Below are 24,893 nucleotides of genomic sequence, written 5' to 3'. Positions count from 1 at the left end.
AGATGTGTACCATCTGCAGCTAGCCTTGTGGATAGCCAAGTAGATGTCCATACATACTTATCTCCTACACCATCATTTGAGTCTGATATACAAGGACAACTAGATATAAGGTAAGACACACTGGATCACCGCAGACAAGATGTGTACCATCTGCAGCTAGCCTTGTGGATAGCCAAGTAGATGTCCATACATACTTATCTCCAACACCATCATTTGAGTCTGATATACAAGGACAACTAGATATAAGGTAAGACACACTGGATCACCACAGACAAGATGCGTACCATCTGCAGCTAGCCTTGTGGATAGCCAAGTAGATGTCCATACATACTTATCTCCTACACCATCATTTGAGTCTGATATACAAGGACAACTAGATATGAGGTAAGACACACTGGATCACCGCAGACAAGATGTGTACCATCTGCAGCTAGCCTTGTGGATAGCCAAGTAGATGTCCATACATACTTATCTCCTACACCATCATTTGAGTCTGATATACAAGGACAACTAGATATAAGGTAAGACACACTGGATCACCACAGACAAGATGCGTACCATCTGCAGCTAGCCTTGTGGATAGCCAAGTAGATGTCCATACATACTTATCTCCTACACCATCATTTGAGTCTGATATACAAGGACAACTAGATATAAGGTAAGACACACTGGATCACCACAGACAAGATGTGTACCATCTGCAGCTAGCCTTGTGGATAGCCAAGTAGATGTCCATACATACTTATCTCCTACACCATCATTTGAGTCTGATATACAAGGACAACTAGATATAAGGTAAGACACACTGGATCACCACAGACAAGATGTGTACCATCTGCAGCTAGCCTTGTGGATAGCCAAGTAGATGTCCATACATACTTATCTCCTACACCATCATTTGAGTCTGATATACAAGGACAACTAGATATGAGGTAAGACACACTGGATCACCACAGACAAGATGCGTACCATCTGCAGCTAGCCTTGTGGATAGCCAAGTAGATGTCCATACATACTTATCTCCTACACCATCATTTGAGTCTGATATACAAGGACAACTAGATATAAGGTAAGACACACTGGATCACCACAGACAAGATATGCACCATCTGCAGCTAGCCTTGTGGATAGCCAAGTAGATGTCCATACATACTTATCTCCAACACCATCATTTGAGTCTGATATACAAGGACAACTAGATATAAGGTAAGACACACTGGATCACCGCAGACAAGATGCGTACCATCTGCAGCTAGCCTTGTGGATAGCCAAGTAGATGTCCATACATACTTATCTCCTACACCATCATTTGAGTCTGATATACAAGGACAACTAGATATAAGGTAAGACACACTGGATCACCGCAGACAAGATGCGTACCATCTGCAGCTAGCCTTGTGGATAGCCAAGTAGATGTCCATACATACTTATCTCCAACACCATCATTTGAGTCTGATATACAAGGACAACTAGATATAAGGTAAGACACACTGGATCACCGCAGACAAGATGCGTACCATCTGCAGCTAGCCTTGTGGATAGCCAAGTAGATGTCCATACATACTTATCTCCTACACCATCATTTGAGTCTGATATACAAGGACAACTAGATATAAGGTAAGACACACTGGATCACCACAGACAAGATGCGTACCATCTGCAGCTAGCCTTGTGGATAGCCAAGTAGATGTCCATACATACTTATCTCCTACACCATCATTTGAGTCTGATATACAAGGACAACTAGATATAAGGTAAGACACACTGGATCACCACAGACTATATGTGTACCATCTGCAGCTAGCCTTGTGGATAGCCAAGTAGATGTCCATACATACTTATCTCCTACACCATCATTTGAGTCGGATATACAAGGACAACTAGATATAAGGTAAGACACACTGGATCACCGCAGACAAGATGCGTACCATCTGCAGCTAGCCTTGTGGATAGCCAAGTAGATGTCCATACATACTTATCTCCTACACCATCATTTGAGTCTGATATACAAGGACAACTAGATATGAGGTAAGACACACTGGATCACCACAGACAAGATGTGTACCATCTGCAGCTAGCCTTGTGGATAGCCAAGTAGATGTCCATACATACTTATCTCCTACACCATCATTTGAGTCTGATATACAAGGACAACTAGATATAAGGTAAGACACACTGGATCACCGCAGACAAGATGCGACCCAGCTGCAGCTAGCCTTGTGGATAGCCAAGTAGATGTCCATACATACTTATCTCCTACACCATCATTTGAGTCTGATATACAAGGACAACTAGATATAAGGTAAGACACACTGGATCACCGCAGACAAGATGCGTACCATCTGCAGCTAGACTTGTGGATAGCCAAGTAGATGTCCATACATACTTATCTCCTACACCATCATTTGAGTCTGATATACAAGGACAACTAGATATAAGGTAAGACACACTGGATCACCGCAGACAAGATGTGTACCATCTGCAGCTAGCCTTGTGGATAGCCAAGTAGATGTCCATACATACTTATCTCCTACACCATCATTTGAGTCTGATATACAAGGACAACTAGATATAAGGTAAGACACACTGGATCACCACAGACAAGATGCGTACCATCTGCAGCTAGCCTTGTGGATAGCCAAGTAGATGTCCATACATACTTATCTCCTACACCATCATTTGAGTCTGATATACAAGGACAACTAGATATAAGGTAAGACACACTGGATCACCACAGACAAGATACGTACCATCTGCAGCTAGCCTTGTGGATAGCCAAGTAGATGTCCATACATACTTATCTCCTACACCATCATTTGAGTCTGATATACAAGGACAACTAGATATAAGGTAAGACACACTGGATCACCCCAGACAAGAGGTGTACCATCTGCAGCTAGCCTTGTGGATAGCCAAGTAGATGTCCATACATACTTATCTCCTACACCATCATTTGAGTCTGATATACATGGACAACTAGATATGAGGTAAGACACACTGGATCACCGCAGAGACAAGATGCGTACCATCTGCAGCTAGCCTTGTGGATAGCCAAGTAGATGTCCATACATACTTATCTCCTACACCATCATTTGAGTCTGATATACAAGGACAACTAGATATAAGGTAAGACACACTGGATCACCACAGACAAGATGCGTACCATCTGCAGCTAGCCTTGTGGATAGCCAAGTAGATTTCCATACATACTTATCTCCTACACCATCATTTGAGTCTGATATACAAGGACAACTAGATATAAGGTAAGACACACTGGATCACCGCAGACAAGATGCGTACCATCTGCAGCTAGCCTTGTGGATAGCCAAGTAGATGTCCATACATACTTATCTCCTACACCATCATTTGAGTCTGATATACATGGACAACTAGATATGAGGTAAGACACACTGGATCACCACAGACAAGATGCGTACCATCTGCAGCTAGCCTTGTGGATAGCCAAGTAGATGTCCATACATACTTATCTCCTACACCATCATTTGAGTCTGATATACATGGACAACTAGATATGAGGTAAGACACACTGGATCACCGCAGACAAGATGCGTACCATCTGCAGCTAGCCTTGTGGATAGCCAAGTAGATGTCCATACATACTTATCTCCTACACCATCATTTGAGTCTGATATACAAGGACAACTAGATATAAGGTAAGACACACTGGATCTCCGCAGACAAGATGCGTACCATCTGCAGCTAGCCTTGTGGATAGCCAAGTAGATTTCCATACATACTTATCTCCTACACCATCATTTGAGTCGGATATACAAGGACAACTAGATATAAGGTAAGACACACTGGATCACCACAGACAAGATGCGTACCATCTGCAGCTAGCCTTGTGGATAGCCAAGTAGATGTCCATACATACTTATCTCCTACACCATCATTTGAGTCTGATATACATGGACAACTAGATATAAGGTAATTCTGTCTCATATACAAGCAGTGTCCGAAATTATGAAAATATGGAGGTTGTCCCGAGGACAACTTAAGCATAAATTTTGCTTGTCCTCAAAACATTTTGCTTGTCCCCAAAATGTGTCGTATTTGTGAGTGCAAAAAATCAAATTTGTTTGGTGTCTTTTGCTGTGGAAAATCCGTAGCCACAAATTGGTAAACCTGTGCAAGCTTCAAAATTCTCCATTCTGTACGAAAATATGACCATTTAAAAAACTAGCGGGATACCCGTGCTTCACGCGGGTCCCCGCTAGATGAGTAAACGTTCACTATAACAGGAAGAATTTCTAAACAGGTAGAATCATTGAAAAAGTACATTTTATTTATCTAAATCTGTCTCTTCTTTAATATTGCAATGTATTTAATATTGAATTCTGCTTTTTTTTTTCACAGATACCCAACACCTCAAAACACACCAAGAAGCCCATTGAAAGCTCCGCTCAATAAAATCCATCCAACTCCAGAAACTGCACTGTCGGCACATCAACCAGATCTTGGATACATCTTAGAATCAAGATACAAAATTGCCTTAAATGAGCGGCCAAAAACATTTGAAGCTAAATCATTAGTAAAGCCATTTAAAACTAGAGGACCAGATTCTTTCCCGTTACGTGAACCAAAGACTCTTCCAAAAATAAGGTAAGTGTTGTGAAATGTCCCTTGGGTTTAGACCCAAATAGAGCTCACTATGGGTTACTCCTTCATGTAATTATACATGAAATTAGGATTAGGGTTAGGATTAGCTTACACGAAATAATTACATGAAGGATCGACCCAACTGTGCCATTTGTGCATGTTGCGCATGGAGAATAGTGTACCTTTGGATTATTTCACCATGCTCCGGTAAACTTCTATTTGGAAGTTAGTGCTTGTATTTTGCGAGTAGTGCATTGTGTTGATAATATGTTAATACATACGCTACGTGTGCAAACGTTGGTAATGCTCAAACTGAAGGAAACCAGGTGAAATTACACCTTGGTCTCTTTCCAGTTGTCTTTGACACTTTTAAGGGGGTACTACACCCCTCAATGAATTTGTGACTATTTTTGCATTTTTCTCAAAAACTAATAACACACTGGTAAAAAAAGTTATGTATATTATAGGGGCAAGGAATCCAATTACTGAACTGGAATTTCAGTGACCCAAGACAAGCGGTTCGATGCTTATGATAGAAAATGAGGTACCGCTAGGATGTACCTCATTTCCTATCATATTTACTGAACCGCTTGTCTTGAGTCACTGAAATTTCAGTGTAGTAATTGGATTCCTTGCCCCAATAATATACATAACTTTTGTTACCAGTGTGTTATTAATTTTTGAGAAAAATGCAAAAATAGTCATAAATTTACCACAGGGGTGTAGTACCCCTTAAACAAAGACCTGACAGACATTATGTCATTGTCAACAAAATCCAACAATCTTGCAGACATGTACCGGTAGTAATTTTAAATTTGTGTACATCCATATCAAAATGATGCACTTGTCGGCTGCTGCATGTGTCTCTTTTTACATAATAGCTAGGAATAAATACCATACTAATCTCAAGTGGAGGTCACGTCATATCATCCGCAAGTCACATGGTTTAGAAATACAGAGAACATTTGAGTAATGCAAATTATCAAGCTGTATGTAGATATTGAATGTTTATTTATGAGTACAACTCTAAGAATATAGAATATTCTCATGAGGTGATCTTGAAATATGTGCTTGTTGAATGGAACAGCCTAAATTTCACCAAATAAAAATATTCTTGTATGCGTAAAACATTCATACATGTCATACTTTAATACCGTCTTACACATGAAAGTCCTTTCGTTAAGGGATCTGGAATGAGCGTTTTGAGCGTTTCGACAGTATTTTTTGTGGGACATGAGAGCACATCAGACATATCGAATTGCATTCTGAATACGAAGAATGTCTTTCTGATGTCAAATAATTTTCATTTTTTGAAATTCACGATATAATACAAATTTTATGACAAATGATTAAAATTTAATATTGTTCACATTTTGATATATAACAGTCCTCAAAGTAAATTTTATAAATCTAATGACATATTCTTAAAGTGTATGTAGCTGGGAGGAAAAGCTGACGATCAATAGAAAATTTTGAACTTTCATATTGAAGATATGCATTTTTTTCCCAAAAAGACCTAATTTTTTTTGGTGTTTTGGGGAAAAAAATCCATATCTTCAATACGAAAGGTCAAAATTTTTAATTGATCGTCCGCTTTTCATCCCACTTACATACACCTCAAGTATAAATCATCAGATTTATAAAGTTTACTTCGAGTACGGTTAAATATCAAAATATCAATTTTTAATCATTTGCCATAAAATGTGTATTACATTGCTAATTTAAAAAAAATCAAAATTATTTGATATCAGAAGGACATTCTTCAGATTCAGAATGCAATTTTATATGTCTGATGTGCTCTAATGTCCCACAATAAATACTGTCCAAACGTTCATACCCCACCCCTTAAGGGGGTCAAACAATTGTTTGTAAAAAACTAGTTACAATATTAGTCTAATTTGATCTTTCTGATAAAAGCACTTTCATTGATAGGATGACATCAAACGTTTGATTTATACCAACACAGATGGACTTTCATGAACGTAAACTTTTGGTTTGTTTCCTAACTTGTATGTAAATTCTTTTCTTCCACTTAATTTTAATGACTCACCAGGACAATGAAATAAATTAAAGTATCTAAAATATGTTTATTTTAGAAGCAACACTCATTATACCTCTTGTCATATTATAATAATTGCGATGTGATTTCCTTTGTCTACAGACATGAATTCCTGTATATGGATGTAGATGATCCAAGATACCATGAAAGGCCAGAATTTACCCTGGAGGATTTCACCATAGATCTCAAAGATGTCAGAACATATCCAAGAGAACGGTTAAAACAGGCTATATTCTCTAAACATAACTACAAGAAAATGACCACATTATTTGCGTCATTTGCTGATAAGCCAACACAAGATCATGTTCATACAGTACAACTCAAAGGTATGTATTAGACCCTGTTTACAAATAGCCTATGGGTTATTGAAGCCTGAGCAAGTCAGGGAGTAAAAGTTTAATTCACAATTTACATTATTTATAAAGGGCCACCCTGATTTTGGCCAATTTTGGGTCGGTTGGTGGAGGACAAGCAAACAATTTTTTTGCCTGTATTATACCATTTTCTCCCTGATGTGCAGTGACGCTAGTACGCATTTCATTGGGTGCAGCTTGCAATTGCTGGAACACACACGCACATGCTTAAAGATGCTGCATAGATGTGCGAGCGAAACAGGTTGACGTCACTGCCACATCAGGGTGAAAAATTGTATGGTAGACAGTGATGTGACTTCAAACCCCAACTGCTGGCACCCTGACAGAACCGGTGGTTGGGCCTGATTTCCAATGTTTGGAACAAAAGTACCCTGTTGGTGCCGGCAGTTGAGTTTTGAAACTATCCCTTACAAATTTCCTCTGCTCAACAATAATCCACAGTAGAAATGCTGAACGATAAATATACTGACCCTTTCAGAAGTTCCACAAATCACCCCAGATATAGAATGAAGCTAACCCCATGTAACATTGATCTGTTGCAGGTGAAGACATACCAGAAGTGATACCTCGAGTACCCCAGCAACAGCTGCTTCTTGAGATGGCCTTTATCATCAGAACTCAAATGAGACAGATAGCCAATGATGAGATCTTATCTGTGATGCCATATAATGCTACACCAGGACAGTTGATGATGGTACCTGACTCATCACCCGTTAGACAGCTCATGCCTGCTGCTGAAAATGGGTAAGTAGGGCTTTGGAATAAGTGACGTAATAAGAGGATTAACTATCATAGCAATAGATGAATACAATTTTCAAATATATCACCATGCACTACAAGCAGCCTAAGCAGGTTGCACTCATCACCTGTGTTTCAACAAATCTTCCTATACCTGTACAGGAGCCAATCGTTGTTAATCCGTGATGAACCCACACTTTTACTGTAGCGTATATGAGAACGCGAGCGAGAATACGCATTACGCGAGAGCGCGTAAAATTCGTCATGTCTGGAACCTTTGTGCGTATGCAAGCTTACAAGTTTAATTCAGTATTTTTCAGGTAGCGGCTAAACATTGCTGTTTTATTCTGTAGTTTTATTGCTGATATCAACAGAGAAATCATCGAAGTTTTTGTAAGGCTGAGTGGCAATGATTAACTGACATTCCTTGGGAAATAATCGTGAATTATACGATCTTTAGCTTCTTTTCGTTGTTGAAAGGGATTCAATCATGTTTCACCGTTGTTCATTACCGATTAACAACTCGCGGCCGGCGCGTCTGCGTGGTTTACCACGCAGACGACGCGGACGCATCATTGTTAATCGGTGATGAACAACGGTGAAACATGACTGAATCCCTAAATATCTGCAATTATAGATACAATACCGCTCTTTTCAAAGATACTAAGCTTACAGGTGCAAGATATGAACATGATATGAATATTCTATAGAATTACGATCCAGGTCTTTATTACTGTTCTGTGACATCTATGGTTCAATGCATATGTACCGTGTGAACGTTGTAGTGCAGAGTGGTGATATATTCAAAAATTGTATTCATCTATTGCTGTGGTAGTTAATCCACTTATTACGTCACTTCTACTGCGAAGTGTGACATAATAGAGCACTATACAGGGGCACAGTACCATAAGCTTCCACTGCCAAATGTACAACCTGTAAAAATGTAGAAAATTAGTTCATTTGTTGTATTTTTTTAGCAAATATGTGTCTGAGATACGTTTCTTTGATGCCATGTTAAAAATGGGATGGTTTTGATGAAATTACCTGCAGAAAAAGTGTTTTCAAATCTGTTGTGGCAAACATCAAGTAACTCCCTAGAATTGAGTTTCTAACAGTGTACAAATTACAGGATGCATGGGGTAAAAATGTCAAATTTGCAACAAAAATTTTTTTTTTTAAATCTATATATGTGACCCATCACATCGAAACAGACCACTTCACGGCTAGCTTCATTAGCAGATAACAATGAAAGAAGATGAAAAAATATAAAGAAAATAAAAAGAATTCTGAGCTTGTTTTGTCTCATAAAACATTTTTACTGTATCTGATTTCAACAAGCAAGGTGTCATTTTCAAGCTAAAAAGCAGCAGTTTTTCCGAGTGTTTAAATCTCCATTTTCATTTCTGCCGCAAGGTGGTCTCTTTCGATGTGATGGGTCACATATGTTAAAAAAAGATATATTAAAGGTACTTAGGTAGTAATCCTCCTACAACCCTGAGCTGTCTCACTGCCCTATCTATTGCAGGGAATTAATTATAATTGATAATTGATATCCAAGAGGCATCCATGCATGTATTTCAATAGGAAGCGTTATGATGGTATGACTCTTTAAGAATAGTAGCCCACCCCAGCCTGGCTAAAGACAGAAGAGTAAGATTACTGAAACCTTTTGCCATGTAAAACAACTAGAGACATACCCAGGACTATTATTATATTAAAATATATATCAGATTGGACTTGATCTGATATCTTGGTTGGAGTTTGTCCCCAATAAATTATTTTCCAACAATTTTTTTTGTGTATGTAACTCCAATATTGAATATCATTATCATTTGCTATATTTATCATTTACTTTGTAGGTACTAGCCTTTTTACAATTTCACATGTAAATGTTGGATTTAGGCCTCTGATTTGCTCATGCATGCATGTTTTGTTTTCAAGGTTGTAGGCCTATATCCAATATTTGTTACATTTACAATACATCTTTTTCATGTAATATTTTGGAAATTGCCTAAAATGACTTAATATTCTAGATATGCCTACTGGTTATAAAATTATTTCTTATTTAATATGCATTGTATACTTTGAATTTTGCATTGGTAAATCTTGTATTTTCTCTACTTACAAGGCTTGTTTGTCTTTGTTCGTTTTTTTTCCTAATGTATTAAATTTTGTTTTGCTTATTGTAAAATTGAAACATGTATAGGGTGCCACGTCATCACGCTGTGCGTTTGGTGGCATCCTCATCCTCTGTTTCTCATACTTTTGTCATATAATTTAAAATGTTCCACACTGTTTTATACAAGAAAATATTATTCTGTATTATGTTAACATGTATTTTGAATGGATGAAATAAACTGAACTGAACTGAACTGGACTGGGTGATCCAGACAGGAGGGGGAGGAGTGACTCCTAATAATTAAAATAGGCTGATTTTGGCATGTTTTTGCATAAACACAATCCCAGGGGCTCGTGCTCCCTAAAATAGATCTGAATACACCAGTGATAACATTTCATTTTTTTAAATTTTGTAGGAGTGATTATCCAAGCTGCAAGGAGCAGGCAATATTCAATGTGCCTACAGCCAAACACTTCCAGGGATCCAGAAGGACAGATTCACCATTCAGTAAGTAAATGAAATGGCAATAGTAGTATCAACCACCGGCAACCTGACATAATCAACGTTTTAATTACTGGTTATGCCGCGCCGGGAATGGTGGTTGCATTTTGAAGCTGTACCTTAAGTTACAAAGACCAGTTGAACAAATTGAATTGTTTTTAAATGGAATAAAATAGTGACCATAGCTGCTAGCTAGCTGCATGTGATGATTGACGCCTCTAATATCAAATACAGGTCTGTGATTTCCCCGGTGTTTTCACATACGGAGAGTCTGTGATATCACATACGGCAAGCTTTTTTGACAGCTGGGCACTTGATGCAGCACATCGGAATGAAGCCGTGTGTATTAGAATTATTCCTACATTTAGCAAATATTTACCTGTGCAAAAATCATATCTATTTATGGCCAAAATGCAACATTTTGAAGTAAAAAAAAAGGCATTTTCAGATAGAATGTCACAACAGACCCTGGCCTGCAGGCACTCAACTTGGGCTAGCTACAACCCTGATTAGGCCTACTTGCAAAATTATTATTCCTGCTACACCGGTTCACGTTCACCAACATTACTAATATCGTTTGTGACTGGGTTTTGAGACTAGGCAGTATGTGATTTATGAGATGTCCCTGTCACATGACTCGGCACTTCAAGAGTATTTGATATCAGTGACATCTGTGAATTACGAGTGCCTCAAGCACGGTGTACATGCACAACACGGCCGAATATAATGCATAAGAAAAACCAATTGCATACAGTAGGTCAACTGGTTAGATATCTGCCAATATCATGTTAAACCCCGAGGCCCATTATGGAAGATTTTAGATACACTACTGAGATAGACAATAATTATTTATGTTGCCACTGAAACATTGCCACTGAGACTGGGTCATTAGTCAGACAAAGTTGGACGATTTTAGTGGCAACATCATGATTCTAAAGGCGCTTCTGTAGGTTTTAGTTCCATTGTTGATTCTCCATTCACCTTTCCGGTAAATCATATAACCTATAGACCTCTGATGTCGTCACATTGATAAGCACATCGTTACTGCACACTTCATGTCTTTTAAATGCACAGTAACAATGTTGGCTAAATGACATTGTTGTGACATCAAATGAGGATATCTCAGGTCTACCCACAAAGGCTTGTGACATTTACCAACAAGGTGAATTAGTAGGTGTCTGGTTGACAACTCTCAATTTATATCAAGTAGTTCTCCATTTGTATAAATGAGTGAATGTCTACTTATTTAGGCAGTGTAGAGTTCCAATGATTCAAAACAAATGAGACAAAGTGCACAACTTTAGTGGCATTGATTGGTTAGAGCAACATGCTTGTCATACAAATGTTGCCTGTTTGACATGCACTGTTTTTTAATGTTTATGTGTACTACAGGGCTGTCGGGGGAAAGATTAAAAAAATATATTCATAACCATAAAATTACTTCCAATCAATGTTCTTTTCAATCTGCAGGTGATGTTGAATCCTCAGCAACCATCAACCCATCGGAGTTGGCCATCTTAGATTGTCTTGTCAATGGTGGATTAGCACTGAGTCTGAAGGCTCATTTCATTGCTAGTATACCTGAGATGTCTCCACTTGTAAAAACAATCACATACCTCAACTTGTCTTTTAATGATTTTATGGTAAGTTTCTCTTATATAATAGATCTAATTGGGAAACCCTTTTTTTCACATTTTAAGACATCATGACATCAGAATTAGTGTTATAGATCTATAAAACCATGATCCTGATATGGGAAATTGTTTGAGAATTGCTGCCCTATGAGTTGTACACTTATTTCAACCCATTCAACTGCCATGGATTTCTCAGATTTTTTGGCAAAACAACTTTTGATGCTTGGAAGTATTTGAAAAGCCAGATTGGTTTACCAGACATATTGACAGGGAATTGCCATGTGTGTCTTCAATGGACCAGTTTCAGGCTTAAATTCATCTTGAGTTTAGTAAAAGTGGAGTGCATTACAAATTGTTCACATTTAACCCTCTCTCACAAGGTGTCTGTTTTGCAAAATGGACCATTTCGTTAAATCCTGAAAGCCATTGAAAAGAAATGAAGAGTGTGACGTTGAGGTGTGTATCGTCACTGTACATTATTGACAGTCTGTCAAATGCGGGCAATGACGATGTATACATACATTGATGTGTCATACTCTCAGTGTCTTTTGCAAGGCTTTTGGAATTTACAGAAAGGGCTAATTGTTTCTCTACCCAACATTCCGCCCCATGGGCATGTGTGGGCCTGTAAATGTAGTTTAGCAAATGAGATTGTTTCATCTACCTATTTCATTCATTATTCATTTCAAACTTTTATTACTGCAGATTTTCCCATCAGAAGTGCTGTCATTGAAGAATCTAACAGTGCTGAAAATGCGTAATAATCCACTGAAAGAAATCCCTGACAGCATTAGCAATCTGAGTCGATTAAAGACATTTGTTGTGTCTTTCTGTTTGCTTTCATCATTGCCTCTTGGGTAAGTAAGTGCTGCTGTCCATGCACTGCAGAAGTCCTTAGACTGACGCCCTCAGTCGTCAATGTTCTGGGTAGAAACTTTCGGGCACATTTTGTTTTGACTCAGAACCTCAATCTAGAAGAACCATAATCTGGAGGAATGTTTCTGTGCAGTTGTGTGCCAAGTTAACCATTTGACCTGCATTTGTTATCAGGCATGAGAATTTTCAGGTTTAAACATGAATTCAGGCTTTTTTGTTGTCCAAATTTCCGCACTTTCTTTTAATTTCAGCCTGTTTCTTGACTTTTTAGCCCAATTTCACCCACTTTTTCAGGCTTTTATTTAAAAAAAACACTTCATGGATGATCATTTTCATGCCTGTGTTATTTGACACATAATATATTTAGAAAATTCAGCAATCATGTTACTGGTGTACAAAGAAAATCATGCTATTGTATAAATATTTTCTTGAGCCGGACACTATGTTTTTCAGTCATCGCTACTAGTTAACAAGCGTAACACATTTACAGTATGTGCAGTGCAATAGTTGAGATGAAAGGATACATTCTGTGAATCCCTTGGTACACTGATTATTGCTTGAAAAGAAACAGGTCTTACCAGGTTGATATTTAAGACCTGAGCGCAAGAAGACCGTAAGTCCACTTGGCCCCTCAACATGTATACACTAAAGTTACGTATAGTTTCTTAGGGTTTTATAATGTTTAATACATGTTCCAGGTGAAAAGGTTGTGAAAGATTTGTTTTGGCCCCTGAACATGTATAAAACGTTACCAAACTATACGAAACCATACGCAACTTGAGTGTATACAGTGAGGGGCCAAGTGGACTTACGGTCTTCTTGCGCTCAGGTCTTCTCATTATGCAATTATGCTTGTTCAGTTTATGAGTTGCCAACAATTTATATCATGAGTAAATAAAACAATGACGACCCCACTTCCTTATAACATTCACATCAGCAGAAGAGCAGAAAGAAGGATGTAGCATATGTATGTGGTGCAAGCCCTCAACATTGCTCCACACCATTATAGTCTAGGGCTTGAGTTTTGAAAAGTAGGTGTGGTATAAATTGCTAGCTCTCCTAGTGATATTTAGGAGGGCTCTTTCAGGAGAGCTATCAATCAATATTACAAATTGTTCATTATATGTCCGCAGCATTAGGGAGAACTTTAATAAGCCTGATCGCAATCTCTGCAAATAGCAGGTGTGCATGTTCGGACATCAAAACCAGTACATGAAAGTGAGAAAAACAACGCAATCTTTTCCATTGATGGCCATATAAATAACCTGTTACTTGTTAGGAGCCCCTGATAGTTGATCCAAAGTTCAATTACAACATTGGCAGTTGTAACTTTGCTATAGAAAAAATATTTAATTCGTGTACATCGTGGAACATACTCTTTGCGTGGCTGTGCGTAGTAAGCTGTTGTACGCAGATAGCATCGCATATATGGACGTGCAGAATAGCGCTGTACGCTCGTGTATTAGGATGATTAGTCGCGAGTAACAAGCGTAGTTGAATGTTCCACGATGTACACGAATTTGATAATTTTTCTATAGTTATATATGCAAGTGCTGTGAAGACATTACTATCAAAGAATATACAAAACACAAGTGCAAATCATTTGTTACAAAGTGTTCAGTTCACCATCATTGAAATACTGGTTTATCTCCATGAGAATGCAAAAAAGGCTAATTGTACTTTGATTTGGAGTGTGAGGTATATTTAGTCATCATATCCTATCATTCATCAGCTAGGCATTGTCATCTGAGTTTTCATTATAGTACCCATTGATTCTCTCAAAATATAGGTAAAAGAAGTTTCTGTATTGAGCTACAGTTCTAATCACAATTTTTTCTACTTTTAACAGGATGTTTCAGTTACCACTGCAATTTCTAGATGTATCCTTCAACAAGCTGACCTATCTGCCTAATGAGATTAAAAATCTCAAGTAAGTATTATGATACAACTGCTCTTTTCACTCTTTTCACTCATATACATAACAAGTGTAAATACCCCGGTAAATACACTTATTTTCATTTACAGAAAACCTGGGGAGAGGAGCTTGAGCCTGTAAGGTGTATAAGGGGGAGGATTGGGAAAGAAAAATATTTTCTTGGTGTGTATCATTTTAACCAGATCTGCTCAGTAAGCATTTACCAGGAAAAATATTTGTAGAGGTGTTCATGGTAATGTTTCCAAAATGACTTTGCCAGGGCAGCTATTCCATGCAAAGTCTGCAAAAATGTGCAATTGGCACTATTTTGGGCTGTAATCAAGGTGAATTTTTGGTGTTAAACAGACCAAAGACAATATCTACACTGATTTTGGTGGTTAAATTCTGCCGGATAGATCAAGTTGGCTTGCCCAGAAATAATATGCCACTGTTGAGTTTTAGTAGAAAAAACATATTTTTGTCTTTAACTATTGAAATTTAAATAGACTTAAACTCAGAGATATGGAGCAAAATGTGTTGTGGTCACCAAATATTATTCGTTACCCTATGTTTGTTCAGGAGTATGTAGCGGAAGGCTGAATGGAAATACGGTACCAGCCTCAAGATATTTTCCCATATTTTCTGAGAACAAGCAGGAGTTACATTTTATCCTTCAGTGAATATTAATTCTGTATCTTCTGGCTTGGAAAACGATTTTAGTTTTGTAATCTTACTGTAAAGTAATAACACTGCAACCATGCCGTGCGTAAAGTACTTGCATGTCTTAAGATATCTTGCGTGTTACGTTATGCATATGTGCGCATATGAGGAGTACCGTACGCACGTAATGCAGAAAATATTACCTGCCTATTTTGTGTTTGTATGATGATTATTGAGTATGATTTTTTTTTATCAGAAAAGTGAGAGCTCTCAACGTAGAGGGCAACCAGATTCCTGCTATGCCATCCGGAGCCCTCAAATTAAGAAGGCTACGCTATCTTAGAGTGTTCAACAACTTCATGCATCCATTATTTTGGAAGGATAATTCCCACAATGAGCCTCAGAGGCTAACTGATCTATCAGCAGTAGTGTTCACAGAGAATGAGTTGGAGACAAGGTATCAGTTATCACAGGATGTAACTAAGCTACTGCAAAGGTGAGATTATCAGTCCTAATGATTTGACTATACTGTGTATCGTCTCAAGTTGAGAACAGTGGCGTAGCCAGGACTTTTTCAGGGGGGCAAGGCAAATTTCCAGGGGCAGACTTTGACGAAAATGGTCAAAAATGGGCTAAAAATTTCAAAAAAGGCCTCTCACTGGGGGGGACTTCTCACAGGGAGATAGCTTCCCCCCTTGGCTACGCCACTGGTTGAGAGTGCTGTCAGTGTGTTTACAGGGTTGCGTCACTAGCATGCAGACAAATCCACCATCTACGCTGTGTATGCTCCATTGGAGTAGGTTAGTGCATTATTTCAATACTACCACTGCGAAATACACATATGGCATTGTTCTCAACTTGAAAAGACATGCCCTATAGAATGAATTCAACTCAACTCAAGAGTTGAGTCAAGATTTTAAGACTCCAGGTCTGAAACCCCGGTGACACATCTAGACACAATGGCTTGGTTTAACTGATCTGGGTGATTTGACTACAAGTCTGGAAATTAAAGCTCTAAAACTGCACCTAAGCATTATTGATCTCCAGAAAATAATCACAATTGATATGTAGAGAATGCTTAGAAACAGAATGATTCTATATTATATATGTTGTGTATGACAAAGCTTGAAGGTAATAAGGTACCACTAGCCACTGTCATATGAAATCATGATGATTGTAAATTGATAATCTGAAAGACAAACAACATGCTAGTCCCTCAAGGTGTTTGTTAACGCCATTCTAGACACCATCTTGTCCTTGTTTTGTAAACATGTCTAAATGCTAAGCATGTTTAGTAATTTGATGCCTTGTGTTTAGATATTAAACATGTGATGTTTTGAAGTTTGACATTTGTGTTTAGATTTTACATGTATTTACAAAAAAAAAAAAAAAAAGTGTTTAATCTCTAGACACAGTTTTGCAGTGTGCCTTTGGTCAATTAACACAAACTGCAACTGTATTGGAATTTGAATTTAAATGAATGCTCAGAATTGAATTGAAATTGATTAGCTGTTAATTTCACTGCATTGGATTGGAATTGAAAAATGAAATTGAAAAATTGAATTGGAAACGAATTGAATTAATTCTAAAGCAAGGCGGATTGAATTGGAATTGAATAGCAAGACTCCAGGTGTAGAAAGATTTGAATAGAATTGAAATCAATTTTCTGGAGTGAAATAACAATAATGAGAACTATATACCTGCCGATTGGCCAAAATGAATATTGTGTCCAATTTTGAACCAATCAAGGAGGGTAATTAATAAGATCATCTGCAAATGCAAGTTTGACCATAAATAGTTTAAAGCCTAGTCATAATTGGCAATTGAAATGAGCATTTCAAGTTAACAACCAATCAGAAATGCTGTTAGATGACCAGTAGTGTCCAGGGGGTTAAGATGTATGTCTGCATAACTACATGGCTTTCAAATAATTTGTGGCCATCATTAGACATACCCATCGCTAAGATATAGTGTACACAGCCTACTCGATAATGTTATCCATGAGGGTGATTGGTAAAAAGGTTCCAGCTGTTCAATATGCAGTTTTTTTAAATGTTGACACTTGAACCAGATAGGAAACAAACACATCTTATGCTTACAAATGTTTCCCATTTTTATCCACTTACAGCTATACCACCTGTGACTGTTGCCAAGGTGCTGTGTTCGGTCCTGGTCTACGCATCATCCGTCCATGTAGCCAGGCCTTTGGTGTCAAGAAACTGCCATTCCTGTTCACCTGTTGCTCTCCTCATTGTAGGGATTGGTTTATGGAGAGTGTGGAATCTCTGACTAGTATTCTGTATGAGGAGGATGGTGACGAGGATGGAGGAGGAGAGCTGGTGTTAAGAGATGCTGGGACACCAACAATATGAGGCAGGGACATGTGTGACACTTAAGCAAAAATTAGTATTTTGTATAGTAAAATCAATTCCTCAGTGTTCATTGAACATTCTTGCTCATTGAATTGGCTGTAATGGACTATTCTAGTTGAAATCCTTACACCCCCTATGAAAGACATGCCCTTAATCTTCCACACAGGGAGTGCAAATTTTAAATGGGGTTACCTGAATGCCCGCCTGAATGGGTGACTCCATTTGAAATCTACACCATGGAAGATTAAGGTCATGCCTTCTATAGGGGGTGTATGGATTTCAGCTGGAATAGCACAATCTAGGCTATAATGCAGTATGAATTTACAATATTGCTTGATTGTGTCACACACTTGGTTCACTGAAAATACTGCTTCACTTAAAATAAGCCAGCAATTTTTTGGATTATGAATGGATTATGAAGGAAATAAGTGACGTGATCAAGCAAAATCAGTTGGAAGTTTGAAATATTGATTTTGAGATATAGCCAAACAAAGGAATTATTTTTTTTTGTTTCCTATTGTTTTGAAAACTCTTTAACTGCTCATATCTTTTGAACTTATTGTCCAAATTCAATTGGGTTTTCTGCAAAATTTAGCTATGCAAATGCTGTTTACAATCCTATAAGAAATTGGTTGAACATGTCCGACTTCAGATTGATTTTGCTTGATCACACCACATAAACAATTTTTACAGTAATATTTTTTAGAAAGTTGCATCATTGAATTTAATATGTCAACTGTGTCACTTTAAGTGATGCCGGGCAAGATATTTCTAAATGACAACATTTTGCTGTTTGCTCCTTCAGAACACTTTGCCAGTGGGCTATTTCAGTTGTAATCCATACACTTCCTATGGAAGACATGCCATCAATCTCCCACACGTGGGGTGATTTTAAATGAAGTCACCCATTCAAGTAACCACATTTCAAATTATCATTTCGACCTCTCTGGGAGATTAAGATCATGTCTTCAATAGGGGTGTATATGGATTTCAAATGAAAGAATAACCCATTCCGTTTGAACACTTTGAATTTTGATACTGCGTTATGAATTAAAGGAGTATTTTGTGATCCTAGCATCCTCTTTTTATGACATTTTTCAGTAGATATCCACGAAAAAAGCTTATTCCCAAAATTTCAGTTGATTCCGATTTTGCGTTTGAGTTATGCATGATCATGTGTATTACACTGCTCCATAGACAATGTGTTGTAATTTCGTTCTGGTATACCAGAATGAAATTCAAATTTCACGATATATTTGCTAAACGAATGAATCTGCAAGAAATTTTTTGTACATAAACATGTAGCCAGAGGTTTCCAGTGATATAAAAATCTCAACTTTTTTTTAGAAAAGTGGGGGGATGATGCTGTGGATCACGAAATGCCCTTTTAAGGCAAAATTATGAATTCAGGAAGCAAAAAGATGAGAAGATGTGTTATGTGATAAGTTTCTATCAATATGCCAGACTTGTGAGTGTGTTCAACATTGGTAATAATTTTACGGGTTGATTGAATGTAGACTCAAATTATGTGACCTGCTCCCACAAAATGAGTGTTAAGTTGCAAGTTGGTAGATTGGAGACCTTATGGCTGCTGAGTTCGTTATTTGTTGCAAACCAGCAACCTCACCAAACAGAGAACATCAATTGGATAACAAAGAGGTATGAAAACTACCAAATTGAAACTTTCCGCTTATTTTGTGCAAAGTCATCATTTCAGCAATCTAGAAAAGTGCCAGTAATCCAAAATTTGGGCATCTTAGCTAATGAGGTTCACCATCAGCCCAACAGATAAGTATAAAGTTGCATGCAGCCTTGGGATCAGGCATTTCATTTGATTAATCAGAAGGGTAAACTAAAGCTTAGCTAAGGTTTGGCTTGGATTTTACCTGAAATTATTTGTTTGGTTTTGTCTAGATTTGTTGCCATTCGTCTATGGTGTAGTGCCACCATAGAATTTATATAAAGGGACTTGGAGCCAGAATTTGGTCCTGTCAACATTAGGCCATATAAAATTAATGTTTTGGTTTTCGTCCAGAATTTTCAAGAATTGATGAGGGAGGGAGGTTTTTTCCCCATTGTAAAATTAGCATTGTCAGTAGTTTTCGGTCTTTTCCAACAGTGCTCGAGGAAAGGATGAGGCTTTACTTTTTCAAATGTGAGATTCTGAGGGATAAACCCCCTGGAAAAACAAAAAAAGACTTGGAAGTGATCCTTGTTCTCTAATAAACTTGTTTATATAAGGGCGCGTTCTCACTATGCCTGTTTGATACCAGGACGTGGACTCGATCCTACATCGAGTCCACTTCCAAGCATAGTGAGAAGCTGAAAATAAGTGGTCTCGATCCTACATCCAGGATGTAGCATCGAGACCACCTCATTGAGGTAGTCTCGTACCTAGGACGTGGTATCAAACAACATAGTGAGAACACGTTTACAAGTGGACTCGGTCCACTTATACCGGAAATGCTCTATATGCACGACCTTGATGGCCGTCGTTGTACTATAGGCCTATACAATATACAGTCTACATTATATAATTTTCCATTATAAAATTTAAACATATGCATTTTCAACTTAAAAATTCATAGCTGGTATTATAGAACAAATTTCTACAGGCTTTATTTCATGTAGTAATTTACAACATTTATTTTTATGTGGAAAAAGCTCGGGAAAGTGGCTATTCACGGAAGTTCGTTTGAGATGCTTGCCGTAGTTTGATGAGCAGCATGCTTCTCGTGCAGTGTGAAAACAACGGCATCGCGGCAATACAGATTTTATCCAGTTTCAGAATTAAACAAAACGACATTGAACTTTACAGGATAGTCAGTACAAAAGGATATTATTCAGGTGTAATATATTCGTTTTTGAGGTGTACATTTTGCTAGACTGAGTCAAAATTACCAATCAAAAATAGTATTTAGAGGTTGTGTTGCGTAGTAAATTGGCGTGCTTGACCAAAATCAGAAATAACAACCCGATGTATTTCTCTCATTTTACACGTATAGGCCTAATATAAAATAATAGTTATTAGAGCGTTTTATTTCAGATCTTTCCAAATTATACATATATCACAAAATAACATATCCATAGATTGCAGAAATATATCAGGGGGCCTGGAAATAAAAAATGATCTTTCAAAATTGATAGTCTAGTTAAGTTTGATTTGTGCTGTGAGTTCGCTCAAAACATGCATTGCAACAGAATTAGTGACGTCATGCATTGATTGATATATAACATCCGGGTAAGTGGAGTCGATCCTACATCAGCATTTTGGTGTTAGTGAGAACGCGAAATCAATGTGGACTGAGTCCACTTGTATGTGGACTCAGACCTAGGTACGAGACCCCATGTTTGTAGTGAGAACACAACCTAATATGAAGATATCATAAATCATTTGAAAGTCTAAAAAAAATTGAAAAATCTATAAATAAAAAACCCAAAAAATTGAGGAGGAGGGACAAGAACCAAAACATTAATTTTATACGGCCTTAAGGGTATTTGTACTTGGTTCACCATTTGTATTAGTATGAACTTTAAAGATAATGTCCTTATGCTTCAAGTTAATATCAAGGACAAATTATAGGAGAATTATCATTTCTATTGGGAATTCAAAACATACATTTTATACATCACCCATTCTGGCTCTAAACCCTTGATCAGGGATGTCACTAGGCGATATTTGTGGCACTTTTTTTTTTTTTTTAGCGAAGCAAAATATATTTCCATAATGTCTTGCGTATCTATCTTGTGTGTTTAATTGATATGCGAGATTTTATGGATCAGAAAGAGGGGGAAGGAGATGCTAAATGGCATGTTAAGTGTCAGAGCTGTTCGAAAAGAGAAGGGGAACTGTGCACGACAATACTCAAATTGAGGTATGCACGTATATAGGAAGAAGGTATACAGTCTCTAAATCACATATATCAGGGCCGTAGCAAGGTCCAAAAATGTGGGGCGGCATCACAAATATGGGGCGGCCAAATTGCAAATCTATGCCCATATTGAAATAAAGATACAAAGAAAAACAAAACAAACATACATAAAAAGTGGGGCGGCCATGGCATCCCCACTAATTGCTACGGCCCTGACATATATGATCCCTGTTGAGAGCTTTGCACCCTAGGGATGAGAAGTCTTGTGTAAAAACAGGTGGATCATCATTTATGACAAATGCAACATGGATCAATCACTAGCCATGTGCAGGGCGAGGCCAATGCAACATGGATCAATCACTAGCCATGTGCAGGGCGAGGCCGGTTGAGTGCAGATCAATCACTAGCCATGTGCAGGGCGAGGCCGGTTGAGTGCAACATGGATCAATCACTAGCCATGTGCAGGGCGAGGCCGGTTGAGTGCAGATCAATCACTAGCCATGTGCAGGGCGAGGCCGGTTGAGTGCAACATGGATCAATCACTAGCCATGTGCAGGGCGAGGCCGGTCGAGTGCAGATCCGTCGGAACACGCTTTTCAATACGGAATATCCTCATCGTGGCATCATCCAAGCAGCAAAGTTCATTTCCCATTGAAAAAGCGTTATCTGACGGATCTGCAGTGGACCATTCTGGCAGGGCATAGTGGCTCTGTAATCACACACGCCAGAGCTGTATTTTGCATTTGGGTGTAACAAGTCGCACACACTAGACCTAATATTGATTGATTGGTGGTATCGGAGAAAAGGTCTATAGCCAGCAGTTATTTTCTTTACCTGACAATTCTTATTTATGTAGTCATGTGTAACGAAGAACCAATATGTAACAATTGAAGAGTTTTTCCCAATAAAAATGGGTAATTATGTTCCCCTCTGTGCACACACACACACACAGGTATGTTGCGGAGGGTTAATAATATTATTTATTTAATATGTATTATATGTTTGTATTACCAATTATCATTGTATATAATGTATATTGTTATAAAACACAAGATTTTAATCCATAATAGTAATATAAGAATTGTATGCAAATTGTAATTAATTGTACATAAGAAAAGCATTTATTTTGTACATTCCGTCCGCTTATAAACAATTAAACCGTCCAATTATAATGAAACTTATGTGATTGTTAAAAGTGATTTTCTTATTAAAGTCTGGGTCAGGTGCCATACCATTGTTATAGATTGGAACTATGGGATAAAAACATATTAAAATGCAGTTTTCTAAGGTATGAAATGACTGGTTGCATCAAATCTGCAACATTTACTTTTGAAGATCGAGGTAGTAAGATCAATGTTTTGAAATTGCCTGGACATGAATCCATATTACTGTAGGGTATTTAGGTATGGCCATGTGTCCTGAACTCACCACCCTTAGCGTTACACCAATCGAGTTTCTAATTAGATTATCTCCACAATTATCAACCCTAAACTAGCAAAAGTATACATTTTTGGAAATATTTTTCTGAAATAGAATTACGTCCATGAATGACTGAGTTATCGGACAAATAAATGTAATGAAAAAACAAATTGATCAAAATATTGCTCGAGAACATTTTTGTTCATTTCATGTATAGTCTCCTGACGATAACCTTATTTTTTACTCGCACCCTGCTATCTACTAAATATATTTTTACTCGTATCACTGTCTACTAAAGATAGCCTTTTATCATACCAGTAAGGGAAACATCAAAAAACACCGCTAACTGGATAGAAGTTAGCGGAGGTAAAGCGTAAATATGAGTGCATATTTATTTACGCTTTATGTGAGGGCGATACGCAAGTACGATGATTAAATCAATTTTTAAAAACCCATTTTTTTTATTTAATTTCAGATTTTTTTCCCATTCCAAGACCTGCTATACCCCATGATTAAATCAAAAGAGACCAGTGGAATGCTAGATATATGATCGCATGATCAAGCAAAAAATTTCAGTTTCTTATATGATAGCAAGAAGCATTTACAAATCTGGATTTTGCAGAAAACCCCATTGAAATTGAACAACCAGTTCGAAATATATGAGCAATTAAAGAGTTTCCAAAACAAGAAACAAAAGGAAATATTTCCTTTGTTTTGCTACATCTCAAAATCAATATTTCCGAGTTCCGACTGATTTTGCTTGATCGCATCACATAATGTGCAATCCTATCAGGTATTTACAAAAAATCAAAACATGTTTTTACATGTGAAAATTTCAAAGAAAAATTTGGTAAAATCATAAGGTAAAAAACCTGTTGAATTCTGCACCTTGAAGATGAATTTTTAAGCAAGATAAAATTATATAATAGAGGTACTTTAATTGTATCCAAAAGTTGTAGAAATATATCAATTTAAGGAAGAAATTAACTTACATTGATCGAAAATGGTAAAAAAGTTGATTTAAATCGGTGATTTAAAAAAATCATTTGATTTATTAAATCAATTGATTTAAACCACGCCACTCCCCTGCTACTAAAGATAGATTTGTTCTCACAATTTGCTATCTACCGAAGATATTTTAATATTCACACCTTGCTATATACTATAGTGTAATAAATCTTGCTATGTACAGCGATAGCTTTGTATTCATACCATGCTATCTACCGCAGATAGTTTTAATACTCATGTCTTTGGCTGAAGATAGTTTTATAGTAGCACCGTGTTACATACAATTAGCCTACATGTTTTGGTGTTGAAAAAAATTGAAAAAGCCGACTTTTCTGCGTGTTAGGAAAGTCTTTGGGTATATTTTGGCGTTTCATGAATTTTCGCTATCTACTGAAGATAACAATTAGTTTCACGTCCCCTAATCGTCATCTCCTTTCACTATATAAGTTCTTATTTTCTGAACGCGTGCAGCCCGTTATACGGCCTACATCATTTATTTATACATTTAGATTTATAATTTTCATGGGTGAATTATTGGTGCCAAAGCGTTCTGAATCTTATCTCTCTCTATTATATAAATCATGTTTTACATTTTTTGCAATATAGTTTAGTTCCATTGCATTCCATTCCATCCTTCTGCCGACCAAATAGGTTTATGGTACAAACGTGCGCGAAGCGCAAAAAACATTTTGCCATATTGAAGCTAAAATGATAACATATGGAGCA

At 37.4% G+C, this 24,893-nt stretch overlaps 1 protein-coding gene across 1 annotated transcript; it reads left to right on the top strand.

The window, feature by feature from the left end:
• The first annotated feature begins 379 nt into the window (after positions 1-379).
• Positions 380-18,096, top strand: LOC140160449 (uncharacterized). The gene is made up of 19 exons (XM_072183684.1): positions 380-384; positions 643-795; positions 1,054-1,206; positions 1,328-1,480; positions 1,739-1,891; positions 2,150-2,302; positions 2,424-2,576; positions 2,835-2,987; positions 3,394-3,537; positions 3,659-3,811; positions 4,378-4,623; positions 6,782-7,005; positions 7,596-7,797; positions 10,326-10,417; positions 11,882-12,054; positions 12,751-12,902; positions 14,771-14,851; positions 15,753-15,992; positions 17,625-18,096. The coding sequence occupies exons 1-19, from the start codon at positions 380-382 to the stop codon at positions 17,866-17,868; spliced, it is 3,027 nt and encodes a 1,008-aa protein (XP_072039785.1). The 3' UTR covers positions 17,869-18,096.
• The last annotated feature ends 6,797 nt before the right edge of the window (positions 18,097-24,893 follow it).

The sequence above is a fragment of the Amphiura filiformis genome, chromosome 9 (assembly GCF_039555335.1).
Source record: "Amphiura filiformis chromosome 9, Afil_fr2py, whole genome shotgun sequence".
NCBI classification, from domain to species: Eukaryota; Metazoa; Echinodermata; class Ophiuroidea; order Amphilepidida; family Amphiuridae; genus Amphiura; species Amphiura filiformis.
The sequence above is the reverse complement of the archived record's forward strand: the minus strand, read 5'-3'. Positions and strand labels throughout refer to the sequence as shown.